Consider the following 12,494-nt stretch of genomic DNA (forward strand, 5'->3'; position numbering starts at 1 on the left):
GGATTTAGATGGCAACCTCAGAGCTACTGGGCGCTCCAGCACCATACATAGAAGGGGCATCCTCAAGCAAAGAGGCTATACCCTGAGTATAAAATGGGAAGATGGCTTGTAAAGGAAAAGTCAAATTTGTACATTTTGAATGTCTAAAGTTTAGCATAGTGTTCAAGGTAACCACAGAAAATCCCCTGAGGACTACCTAGAGAAATTCCTCCCAAGGAAAACTGAGATGATGATGATGATATTAAACCACTCTTCCATCATCAAATCAACAAGATCTTTGAGCTATCACACCTCTACATCACAACAGAGTTCAGAGGGCAGGGCAATTTCCTTGAATTCATCAAAACCCAGGCAACCCTGAAATAGAGTGATCCTGGTAGGAGGCTCTGCCAGCTCTCCTTGGCAGTCAGGAACTGCCACGACTTGTACACCAACCACAGATCTCAGGCTCAAAGCCTTCCTCCTTGACAAAGAAATCAACATCACGTTGTCTGGCTTCAGTTTCTCAGAGCGCTGCCTGCAGGGCAGGAGTGGCCAACTGACAATAACCTTTTGCAGGTTCGTGGCATGCTCATCCCGAGGTGCTGGAGAGCACAACCTGCTTCATTCAAGCAAGGCAAAAGCCTTTAGAGACTACTCGGAAACTTGGCTCTGAGAGGAAGTCTGCCACCAAGCTGGAGCACAAGGCACATCCTGAGGCACAGACAGAGACAAAACCACCAAAAAGATAGGGTAGAAGTGGCCAGGCAGTCAGAAACCATGAACTTCAGCAGCAAGCAGCAGACCAGAGAAACAGAGGAGGACCCTCACCTCCATGCACAGCAGTCTCCAGAATGCACCGCGAAGGAGCCAGGGGGCCCATCAGGGAGTGAAGCAGAGCTCAGGCCTTGTAGCCTGAGCCTGGAAGAAGTCAAAGAACAAGCCAGAGAAGAAAGACAGTCCTGGATTATTTTGTTAGTTTCTTGTTCCTCTCTTTGAACTTCATAATGAACAAATGAATCATTGCGTTCCCATCTTTGTCCAGCTGTCTGCAGTCTTTGGCTCACGCTAGCTTCCCAACTCACGCTGCCAAGCACACATCTATCAGCACTGTGTATGAGTGCAGACACCAAGATGAACGCTTTGCCCAGGTAACTGCAGTTCAGGGTTTCTTCTGACTTCTTACTCATAGGAAAACACATCCCAGTCTGCTCAGCCCAGACCATTAGCTTGGGCCCTTGCTGATGCAGCTGCACCAGTCAGAGGCTGGGGCAGATGTTGGAGGAGATGAAGAGTGGCAGGGGTGAGAGCAGAGAGCTGAGTAGTGAAGCAGGCAGCAAAGTGAGGAAGATGTTCCTTACACAGGGTTGCCCACCAGTGCCAAGCAGGAGCAGAGGAAATACGGAGGCAGAGACAGGAGACGCAGAGGAGGGGTGGGAGGCCAGGCCCGTGCACACTGGGAGATCTGGCTCTGGCTGCATGTGGAGCTGAGGATCAAGGCAGCAAAGCAAGCATCAGCCGCAAGCATCCGGCTACACAAGGCTATCGGTGGGGTCTGGAGGGAGGCCGCAGAGGGCAGACCAAACAGCCCATCAGTCCTCAGGTTTCCCCACCTGCTAGGTGACTTGTTTTCCTTCCCTGCCTACCACCAGTTCCCTTCATATCCAACAGGCACTCTATTGTCAACAGTGTCTGGAGTCATCTAGCTCTGCTGGATGGCCTGGTATGTCCTCCATTCCAGTGTGGCCTTGACCACATCCCATTCCCCTCCAGTTCCTGCTGGAGCTGAGAAGCTGACCCTGGTGAATAGGTCAAGTAGACAACTTCACGCAGTTGGCCTGGATACTGTGGACAAAATAGGCAGCCACAGGTATCCTGCATTTGGCACCACTGGCTTGCCAGGTACTACCTGCCCTGCCTACGCATGTCCCTGGCTGTCCTCACCTACCACAGTGACCTCTCTCTCTTCACCTTTTTTTTTTTTTTTTTTTTTTTTTTGTATTTTAGGGAAGGGTCTACAGGGTGTTCAGGGTCTCACTACTAGATTGTACTTGTAGCGATCTCCCTGTTTACAGCCTCCCATGTGCTGGGATTACAGGTTGTATAACACCACGCCGTCTCAACTGCCTTCTCAGTGCACCCGGTGGGCGGGGCCAGCACAGCAGGCCAGAGGATCAAGCCCTCCAGCCTCTGTGCCTGCTTGCAGGTGCTTTAATCCCCTGAGCTATTTGGCTGGCTGCTTCTTCACCTTAATCTGGACAACCCAAAGGGAGCTTGAGGGACTAATATATACAAAACAAAAGCACTCCAACTCACCTTGTGACCCAGCTGGTATCCACCTGGTAAGACCCCCAATTCCCACATCCTTGAGACAAGCAGAGCTCCTGGATTTACCCTTGCTGTACCACCACCCACATAGAGTCCACCTCTCTCAGCACATAGCACCTTGCTCCTCTCATTGCCTCCCACAGCAGTTAGACCCACCTTCTAACCCAGTGCAGCTTCCACTCCTGTAGGAAGGTTTCCAGTGCCTGGAGACCCTCCCAGCCTGGCCTTTTTCCACTGACCCATCCTCCTTCTGCTGGTATCCCAGAGCTTCCCCTCACCCCAAGTTCTCATCCACATATGTGCCGTATCATACTGTGGCCTTGCTTCTGTGGACTCTGTCCTCTCCCCAGGCTTATAGGGCAGTGGTTGAAGCCATCCACTCTATTCCAAGAAGCTCTGCTTATGCCAAATTGATACCTGCTTTCTCCGGCACAGCCCCTATGAACCAGAGAGACCACACTGCACTGAGCAAAGGCAGGGCATGAGGAAGCAGAATGCACAAGAGAGAAAAAATGAGTTGTTGGGGTTGGCTAAGGAGGCTGACACTCAGAAGGATGCACCAGACGGAGCATTGGGAGTGCAAGGGATATGGGAGAGGACAAAGGTATTATTATGCTCCTGGGTCCTGGCCTGAAAATCTTAGCTTTTTCTGGGACATAAGAAGGGAAGTTCTGGTTACTTTGGGAGAAAATAAGCCTCAGGAGAAAGGAATGGGGGCTGGGGAGATGGCTCAGTGGAATAAGTGCTTGGGAATGCATTGAGCTAAAGCTATTAACCACCCGTGCTCTACACAGCTAGCATGAGACTTGCAAGGCTGGTGCTGCTAACAGGTGGTAGCCATAGGCTCATCCGTCCACCCTGCCCTTCCTGTCTCTTAGCCTGGAAGGCTAACTCTGACTGCCAGACACAAGACACATTCTGCCTGTTCCAGGTGTGTCCACATCACCATGCCACTGCCAAAGACAACATAGCAGCCTAGCGTGTCATGTCCATCTTGTGTCCTTGCTGAAACCCTACTGGTCCTCTGCACTTGGGCTCTCACATCACTTACTCCTTGAAACCTTCTACCACCACCACCACCAGTTCCACATATGGAAACAGGCATTCCTGTTCCCCCTCTGACCACGGCACCCTGGTTCACCTACCTAGACACCTCCCTATGGGCAAAACATGTCCATGATCAATGACAGATGGTTATCAGAGCTTGCAAAATGCTAAGAGTAGCATTTTCCATAGCAAAAAATCCGTGCGCCAGGTACAAAAGGCAGCTGAGACGCAAATGATGTGCAAGTCAGAGTTTCATTAGGTGACCCCTGTCCACACCTCACAAATGTCCAAAGTGGAGAGAATCTGGTCCCCTCTCCCTACCCAGAAGCTTGCTAAGTGCTTCCAGCCTCTAGGACACCCCCTCCCCTGCAGCATGGCCCTGCCACATGGCCTACCATTTTCTGGTGAGATCCAGGTGCTTCAGTCCTTAGATTTCCTTCTTTGCCCACGCTCTTGGGACCTGCACCAAGGCACTGACCTCCACAATCACTCAAGCCAATTATTCTCTTTCAGCAAGTTGCCATCTTAAAATAAGACTTGGATTGCACAATGGTTGCCTATCATCTAAAGAAAAACCCACAATCTTTTACTCTTCTCCCTTCCTGATTTGTATTACTCAGACCTTCTCAGAAGCTCTTTCCTGCCTCAGTACCTCCATACCTGCTCTGTCTGGTCAAAGCTCTGCCGATCCTTTATGCCACCCCTGCCCCTTGGAATGAGCATCTCTGCCCGTGCTGGTCCCTAGGCCACTCAGCTGGGCACTTGGGGCATCCTGTGTGCAGCTTGTCTTCCCATCCCACAAATGCTCCTGCTCACCAAAGCAGCAGCATCTCATCCACCTGCAACTACCTCAAGGAAAAGACACACTACTGGCTTGGTTGGACCAGGGCAGACACCCCCAGCTCACATGACACCACCTCTGCAGGAGTTTTTCTCCACACTGTGAAGAAGCTGCAGGACATTGGCCTTTGTGGGACGAGGACCAATGCAAGGTCAGTTCCCAACACCAGGTGGGGGAAACAGGCATGGAGTTGACACTCGTGGGCCTAAGCCACCTCCCCTCAGGCCTGACATGTGCAGGAAGCCCCAGGGAGAAGGAGGAGAGAGAGCATTACCAGGGCCTTGGGTGCAGGCTTCTTTCCAGTGGGCTGGGGAGAGGATGCTCCTTTTAGACCAGGCTGGCTTCCAGAGTTCCAGGAGCCCTGCGCCCCCAGCCCGGTTCTCACTCCTGGCATCCTGGCTTTATGACTTCATTCACTGAAGTCACCTGGAACAATACTAAGCATTCCGCTGCCGTAAGTGTAGGCCCAGCCTGTCCAGGGGGCTCACTATAGTGGAAAAATGACAACTGCTGGCTGGCGTGGGGAGGGGGTGTAGAGGGCGGCGGCGCCAGCCATTCCTGGCACCATGGACGATGCCGCAGTCCTAAAAAAGAAGGGTTACATTGCAGGAATCAATCTGGGCAAGGGTTCCTATGCAAAAGTCAAGTCTGCCTACTCAGAGCGCCTCAAGTTCAATGTCGCGGTCAAGATCATCGACCGCAAGAAAACACCAACTGACTTTGTGGAGAGGTTCCTCCCTCGGGAGATGGATATTTTAGCAACCGTCAACCACCGCTCCATCATCAAGACCTATGAGATTTTTGAGACCTCTGATGGACGCATTTACATTGTCATGGAGCTTGGCGTCCAGGGCGACCTCCTGGAGTTCATAAAGTGTCGGGGAGCCCTGCACGAGGATGTGGCCCGCAAGATGTTCCGCCAGCTCTCTTCAGCTGTCAAGTACTGCCATGACTTAGACATCGTCCACAGAGACCTTAAGTGCGAGAACCTTCTCCTCGACAAGGACTTCAATATCAAGTTGTCTGACTTTGGATTCTCCAAGCGCTGCCTGCGGGACGGGTGTGGGCGCATTGTCCTCAGCAAGACCTTCTGTGGATCAGCAGCTTATGCAGCCCCCGAGGTGCTGCAGGGCATCCCCTACCAGCCCAAGGTGTACGACATCTGGAGCCTGGGTGTGATCCTCTACATCATGGTCTGTGGCTGCATGCCCTATGATGACTCCAACATCAAAAAGATGCTGCGCACCCAGAAGGAGCACCGTGTGGACTTCCCTCGCTCCAAGAACCTGTCCAGTGAGTGCAAGGACCTCATCTACCGCATCCTGCAGCCAGATGTCAACCGGCGGCTGCACATCGATGAGATCCTCAGTCATTCGTGGCTGCAGCCGCCCAAACCCAAAGCTATGTCTTCCGCCTCACTCAAGAGGGATGGGGAGGGAAAGTACCGGGCAGAGTACAAACTGGACACCAAGCCAGGCTCGAGGCCTGAGTACAGGGTTGACCACAAGCTGGGGGCTGAAACCCACCACCGGTCCAAGAATGAAGACAGGATGGAGGACAGGCTGGCCGAGTCCTCCAGAGGTAAAGAGCATCACATCTCTGGAGCCGAGGTGGTGAAGGCGAGCACCTAGTGGTGGAGAGGGCCCGGAATGGGGAGGAACGTGGTGTGTAGTGTGCGCTCATATAAACCAAGGAGGCAGGTAGGAACAGAAGAAGGCACGGGTGCCAGGAACAAGTAAAATCTGTCAATCCACTATTTTGACTATGTTCTTTTAGCTCTTTTCTACTTCACAGCAAAGATCTTAATTACAGACCAACAAATAAGCCACAAAGTGTATACAAGCATAGAGAACCCCAAGAGGGGTCTTTTTCTCTAGGGCTCAGCTAAGGCAGGGTCTCCAGCTTCAGAGTCCAGGGACCAGTGCTCAGGCACGAACAGTCATAGTGAGGCTCGTGACAAGGAGAGGACCTTTGTCATCATCCATCTGCAGGGCACTCTTGTCCTCCCCTGCCTGCCCCAGGTCCCCAAGCCTCCAAGGCTAGGCAGCTCCACGGTTCTTCCAGCCTCATGTGGGGCAGCACACACTGACCCCACCCTCTCCCTCACTGAACTCCTACCTCAATGTTCTCACTCAATTTCCCAGGTCCTTTGAGATTGGCGACTTTGGGGGCTCCACCTCTACCCTTGCCATTCCCCAGGGACAGCCTAACTGAGACCATTCACTAGCACCCAGCCCTCCCTGTGGCCTTGTAGCCCTACCCTAGTGTTTCCTCTTTGGTCATCATCCCTCCCCAAAACATGCTACCCTACCAAATGCCTTAACTCCAGCTGTGCTTCCTATTTCCTGTGGCTCCCCTTGGGCTAAAGCCTCACCTTTTCTATGAGTCAAAAGCATCCAGAGGCCCACCTTCTTTCTTAAATTTTTAAAAATCTCTTTTATTTATTTATTTGGTAGAGGGTCTTGCAATGCAGCTCTGACTCATACTGATCCTCCTGTCTCAGCCTCCCCAGCACTGGGATTATAGGCATGCGCCACCAGCCAGGTTTCATAGCTAGCCCGGCATGGGGCCAGTATGGCGTGGGGCCAGCACAGCATGTGGTACTGGGGATCACACCCGGGTCCTTACACTTATCAGGCAGGCGCTTAGACCACTGAGTTATCTCCCCAGCCCAACGACCACCTTCTTGACTCCTAAGCATCATAGTCCAGCTCCACCCGCCAGAGGGTCCCAGGACAGCCACTCCAGGGAATACACTGTGGGAACTCAGGATGGCAGAGGCCCCAAAGTGGAGTCAGGCCCTGGAATGGCCTCCAAAGAACATATGCCCTGAGGGGGTGGGGTGAGTAGGCCCATACATGAAGACTGGAGAAAGCAGCTCATGCGGGGTTCAAAGTAGCACTATAAGCAGAGTCCCCAAGCAGTGAACATTCTGTGACATCCCCCCACCCCAGGCAAGGCCTCCCAGCTCTGGGGAGACAGTAGGCTCATGGGTCCAGCCAGCTGCCACCCTAGTAAGGGTGACCCCTATATCCTCAACCCAGGCTAGGCCCACAGGCAAATGCTGCCACATGGTGCACACGCCACCTGCAGTCTTCATGGGATCTGATCATATTTCTTTTTCAGCCCATACTGGGCTGAGGCTGGTGCCTCAGTAGAGTTCAATGGGTAGTGCTAAAAGCAGTACAGGAAGGTGGAGAGCAGATGGTGGAGATGACTCAGGCCCACCTGACCTGGAAGCTGATGGGTAACAGCTGAGGTCACCAGGAAAGTGACTTATGCTGGTTGGAGCTCAGTAGGTAGAACCTACAGGGTCCTACAGCCAGAAAGATCAAACAGACTAGACCTGCTAAAAGGATGCAGATCTAGGCCCAGAGTCGCAGCACGACCCAAAGGACACAACTTCTAAGGCCTCCATCCTTCCCTAGAGGAGCAGAAAGACCTGGAGAGAGAAGGGGAGGTATGAAGTCAACTCAGAAATGTGTCCAGGAGCCATAAGGGACCCTTGTCTAGAGCCCCCAACACCTCAGGCTGATGCGGGCCTGAGGCTTGGGGTTCAGGGACCAGCATGAAAGGAGGGCTGGCCAGACTGTGTCAGGTGTTCTTTCAGGGCAGTTTAGGTGGGGTTAAATAGAAAGCAATTCCAGTGAGGCCTGGGGACCAGTATCGGTGCCGTATTCCAAGAGGAGTGGCTGTGTGTCTCATACCGCCTGGCTGTGGCAGAGCATCCATCATCTGCAGTTCTTGCAGTGATCAAAGGCCTCTAGTTGGAACTTAGGTCCCCAGGGGCTGGAGTCCTCTGCCAGCAAGGTAGCTGCCTTGCAGGCTCCACAAAACATCCATAGCATAAGTCCCGCCCTGGCCAGTTCAAAAACAAGTGCAAGGCTGAGTGCTGGACACAGAGCTGCAGCAGGTTGTTTGTGATGGAGGCATGTCAGGGGCAGACAGGAGTAGAGTCAAGAGCTGTTGTGATTATGGGAATCTGAGGCCCACCAGCATGGTCCTGAGGTGAGCAGAGCATCATGGGACTGTGTGTAGCTGGCCCACAGGGCGCCATCTGGGTACTTGCTGGCTGTCCTGCTCACAATGCACTGAAGACATAGCTCGGTTCAGGCCTTTCAGAGTGAAACTGGTATAGCGGGAGAGGCAGGAGGGCTGGGTGCTGCCAGCAACAGAGCTCCCTCCACCCCTCAGGAAGAGCCTTGTTAGATTCACAGACATTCCGAGCAGCACTGGACAGCCTGGCACACAGCAGCGAGGTGCAGCTCAAGGTTAAGTGGAAGTGCCTCGGGTGGACACCAGACCATGGAGAGTTGCTGCCTCCATCACTGTTCAAGGGGAATGACAACACCAGCTCACAAGGCTAACAGGGGCTTATAGTGGGACAAGTGACCTAAGTACATCTTAGTGGCAGGCCAAGGAGGAAGTGGAGGAAGGATGACAGAGAGGGGCCCACAGCCTGGTCCATGTGCAGCCATGTCTGGAGCAGAGCTGCAGCCAGAATCTCACTGCAGAGATCTGTGGATTTGTCCCTGAGGCCTGCAGGCCACACATCCACATAGCTAGGTAAAGGTAAAGCAGGGGCAAAAGAGACACCAGCTCATCCCCATCACTACCCCCATTGCACGCACTCCCACCTCTGCCGGACAGTCTGGCCACCTCTCACCCAGCCAGGTTCTCTGTCATCACTACAAGGCTTCCTACTGCAGTACTTGCCGTGATTCTCGGCAGCTGCCTCTTGGCTCATCCTCAGGCTCAGATGCTCCCTGGGACCAGTGTCCAAGATCTACAAGGCAGCACACCATTTGACTTGCCAGCAAGGCAGAATCCGTCATCTGAGAGAGCACCTGCTGTGGCCATCAGCCCCTCCCCCTGGCTGCCATGATCCTAGTGACCCACCATCGTCTCCCCCTGAGAGACTGTCAAAAGCTCCACCCAGCCCACCAAGCAGGGCTCACCATCCTCACCAGTCCTCAGTGGGTCTCATACCTAGGACAGCCAAGGCACGAACCTCTGACAAGGTTTTAGGAGGGAAAGTGTGTCGTTCTTCCATTTGCTTCTTTCTTTCTGCAATGAACTGCTTTATTGTCCTCCTAGATTTCCTTCTAGAACCTTCCTTTTATGAATCCAGCCTCTTTTTTCTATAGAGATACCTACATTTTGTTTTGTTTTGTTTTGTTTTGTTTTGTTTTGTTTTGTTTTAGTACTTACAGGAACTTTCCCGTGAAGTCAAGTAAATCACACTATACATATTTCTATCATTTCTAAATGATAATTTCTGCTGTACAAAAGTTCATTTCATATACAGTAATCTCCTTTAGCCTGGAAAAAAAAACAAAAACCCAAGAAGGTACCTGAAGGCTGGCAGAGTGCCAAACCAGATGTAAACTGGTTTTTCCTAGATATACATAAAGCAAAGTATTCTTTACTTGGACTATGGTTTCTTTCAGGACCTCTCTCCTTTGCTATCAGTCTACAAGTCTACCGGCCCAGTGGCACATTTCTAACACATCTGTGGTCCGAGAATATGCTTTAATGTTTGACACCATAGGTCTTCCTTTGGCTATTTGTCTCTCAAATTTCTTTTATTTTCCTTATTTCCCACACAAATTCTAGAACTGAGGACATGAAAACCTCTACCTGTTTTGTCTGGACACACCATACATCTCTCCTCCTGGCCCACGCCCTCAGCCTAGCTATGGGGTGAACATTTTCCTCAGGACTGCAACACTCATCTGCAGTTTTCCTTACAAAGGCTACATTTCTCTTCATTGTTCTAAGTTGTTATTGCTACACAAGATCTCCCTCCTTCCCTCTTTCCCGCCCTTCTTTGCATTTCAAACTGATCACCACCCCACTGTTGGAAGATACTGGCTTGAGATAACATCTGACCCAGCCACTGAACCACATCTGCATATTCATTCTTTTCTGTTGTTATTATTATTGGTCTTCATTTTTTTTTTTTTTAATTTGGTACTGGGAATCAAACTTACAGTCTTGTGCTTGCCAGACCAATGCTGTGCTTCTGAGCTATAGCCCCAGTCTTTTATTATTGTTTGTTTGTTTGTTTGTTTGTTTGTTTGTTTTTTGAGTTACGGTTTCACTATGTAGTTCAGGCTGCACTTGAACTCACTTTTTAGCCCAGGCTGGCCTCGAACTCACAGTGATCCTCCTGCCTCAGCTTCCCAAGTGCTGGGATTATAGGCACGTGCCACCATGCCTGGCCAGGTCTGTGTATTCATTCCTTGATTCTATATTTGATTCTCTTAGGTTTCCAAAGCTAATGATATATATAATATGCACCATTAGTCCCTGTGAAAACAGAAACTTATGCTTCCTTCCTATGATCAAATGACACCCCAGAGAAAGCGTGTATAGGGGTCCAGCACCTCAGTGGGACATGTATGCTCCCCAGTTTCCTTTCTTTTTCAAACTATTCCAAACACTCAGTTTCCCCACAGACTCCCTCCAGGCCAGGGCATCTTGCTTCCTCATGGCTCTCAGGGACATACCTACCCACCTCTCATCCATACCATCCGGGGCCACCCAATTTTGTTTTTAGTGTATGCCCTGTCTAAGTGACCATGGGCCACCCAATTTCTACAGGCTCTCTACCCCAACTTGCACATTACCTAGAATTCAGGGGGCACATGATGCACCCCCTTCTGCCCACACCTGACTGTGCTCATGAAGAATATCCTTGACCTGCCCCAGGCCTCCACACTCCACTCCACCCACTCCTACAGTGCAAAGATGCAGCACATCCTCTAGGACTTCTTCCACTGTGTCCTGTAACCACAGGCCCTGCTCGGCCAGCACACAGCCCTTCTGAGAACTCAAACCATGTGCCAGGGCCCTCAGGCCTTCAGGGCAGCTGAGGCTCCTCATCTGACTCTGTGACTGTCATATCTCATCTGTGAAGAGCTCCTGGTCTCAAGGCCCTACAGGGTCACTCCCTGCCTTGTTCCTTAGCTGTACTGTCCCAGATCCCTCCTTGATCAACTATATCTGTCTTTCACTCCCTGGCATTCATAAGTGCCATTGCTCATCCCTACCCTGAAGGCTGGCCCTGGTATCCTATACACACAGGGGCCTTCAACTCTCAGCAGCACATTCTCAATCTCCCCTCAGGTCATCAGCAGGATCTCATTCACACCTGCAGGTAGAGAGCCTAGAGTCACCTCAAGCCAGGGAACTCTGATGAAGGTTCCACCCCAGGCTGTCCCCCAACCACAGTCCATTATCCTGTACCTATCCCAGTTAACATCAAAGCCAACAACTAGCTTGTTCTCCTTTCATGGGATTCAGGAACACTGGCATATCCATCTTCTGAGAGCAAAAGGCCACTGTCACTAGGGGGCCAAGGTAGAGCACACATGGTAGCTTTGGGAAGCAAGATCAACTGAGTTCCCACAACACAATTCCAGTGGCTTCCTGGAGGCTACACCTACCCCAAGGTAGGAGAGACATGCAGGTTTTGGGCTCCCAAATAACCTAGGGCTCAGAGCAAACCTGTGGCTCCATATAGGCTGGAGTGCATCAAGCAACCAGTGCCTGAGAGCACATAGGCCAGTGTGAGAAGGGCAGAGGGACGCCCTGTGCACTGAGGAACTGACACAAGTCTTACCTGTCTCCTGTCTGAGGAGACCTGGGGCCTAGGGCACAGAGCCTTCCTACCCTGGGGTACCCTCTGGATTTAGAGCTGGATCCTAATTTGGGGAACAACTCTACTGTACTCTTCATGTTTTCTAGGGATGTGCATGATGAGGAAGCACCACTATGAAGGCATCAGACTTACTACCCTTGTCCCCTTATGTGCCCCAGCTCCATTTCAACGCACACATTAAACCACTGGCTTTCCACTGTGGTGGTATAGGAAGGTCTGCACTCCAAAATGCTGGCTGTGAGCTGTGCCTTGACTTTGAGTGGCCACGGTCCACGCGCTCAGGTCAGGCTGAGCCAGACAAGGTGGAGCTCCTGATTAGTGAAGAAGATGGTGAGAGAGTCGTTCGTGTACCAGCAGGCCCACCTGGTACCCAAACTGTTCTCCTCAATTAGGCTTGGTAGAGAATTTTTTTAAAAATCACATGGTCTAAAGGACAAGTACAGTACAAAAAAAAAAAAAAACCAGAGTTCTAAAAACTGGCAGAGAAGGACAAGTGGTGACCAACCTAGAGAGAGTGGCCATGACAGTCTGCATGGCAACAATCCATTTATCCCTGCTATCCCAGTATTCCCATCCAGTTTAGCATCTGTCAGCCTCCAAAGGATTTCATTTTAGAAGTAAATCATTCTACAT

General features: G+C 51.4%; 1 protein-coding gene across 2 annotated transcripts in view; it reads left to right on the forward strand.

Moving 5' to 3' along the window:
* The first annotated feature begins 4,661 nt into the window (after nucleotides 1-4,661).
* The window catches only part of Tssk2 (testis specific serine kinase 2), a 14,739-nt gene continuing 6,906 nt past the window's right edge, over nucleotides 4,662-12,494 (forward strand). Inside the window, exon 1 of one of the 2 annotated variants that reach the window (XM_023711644.1) lies at nucleotides 4,662-5,776. In XM_023711644.1, coding sequence (XP_023567412.1) covers nucleotides 4,762-5,776 — 1,015 coding nt within the window. In that variant the 5' untranslated portion in view covers nucleotides 4,662-4,761. Of the gene's footprint in view, nucleotides 6,039-12,494 lie in introns of those variants that run through there. The other variant, XM_004628035.3, reaches the window with a different exon arrangement.

The sequence above is a fragment of the Octodon degus genome, unplaced genomic scaffold (assembly GCF_000260255.1).
Source record: "Octodon degus isolate 3935 unplaced genomic scaffold, OctDeg1.0 scaffold00021, whole genome shotgun sequence".
Lineage (NCBI taxonomy): Eukaryota > Metazoa > Chordata > Mammalia > Rodentia > Octodontidae > Octodon > Octodon degus.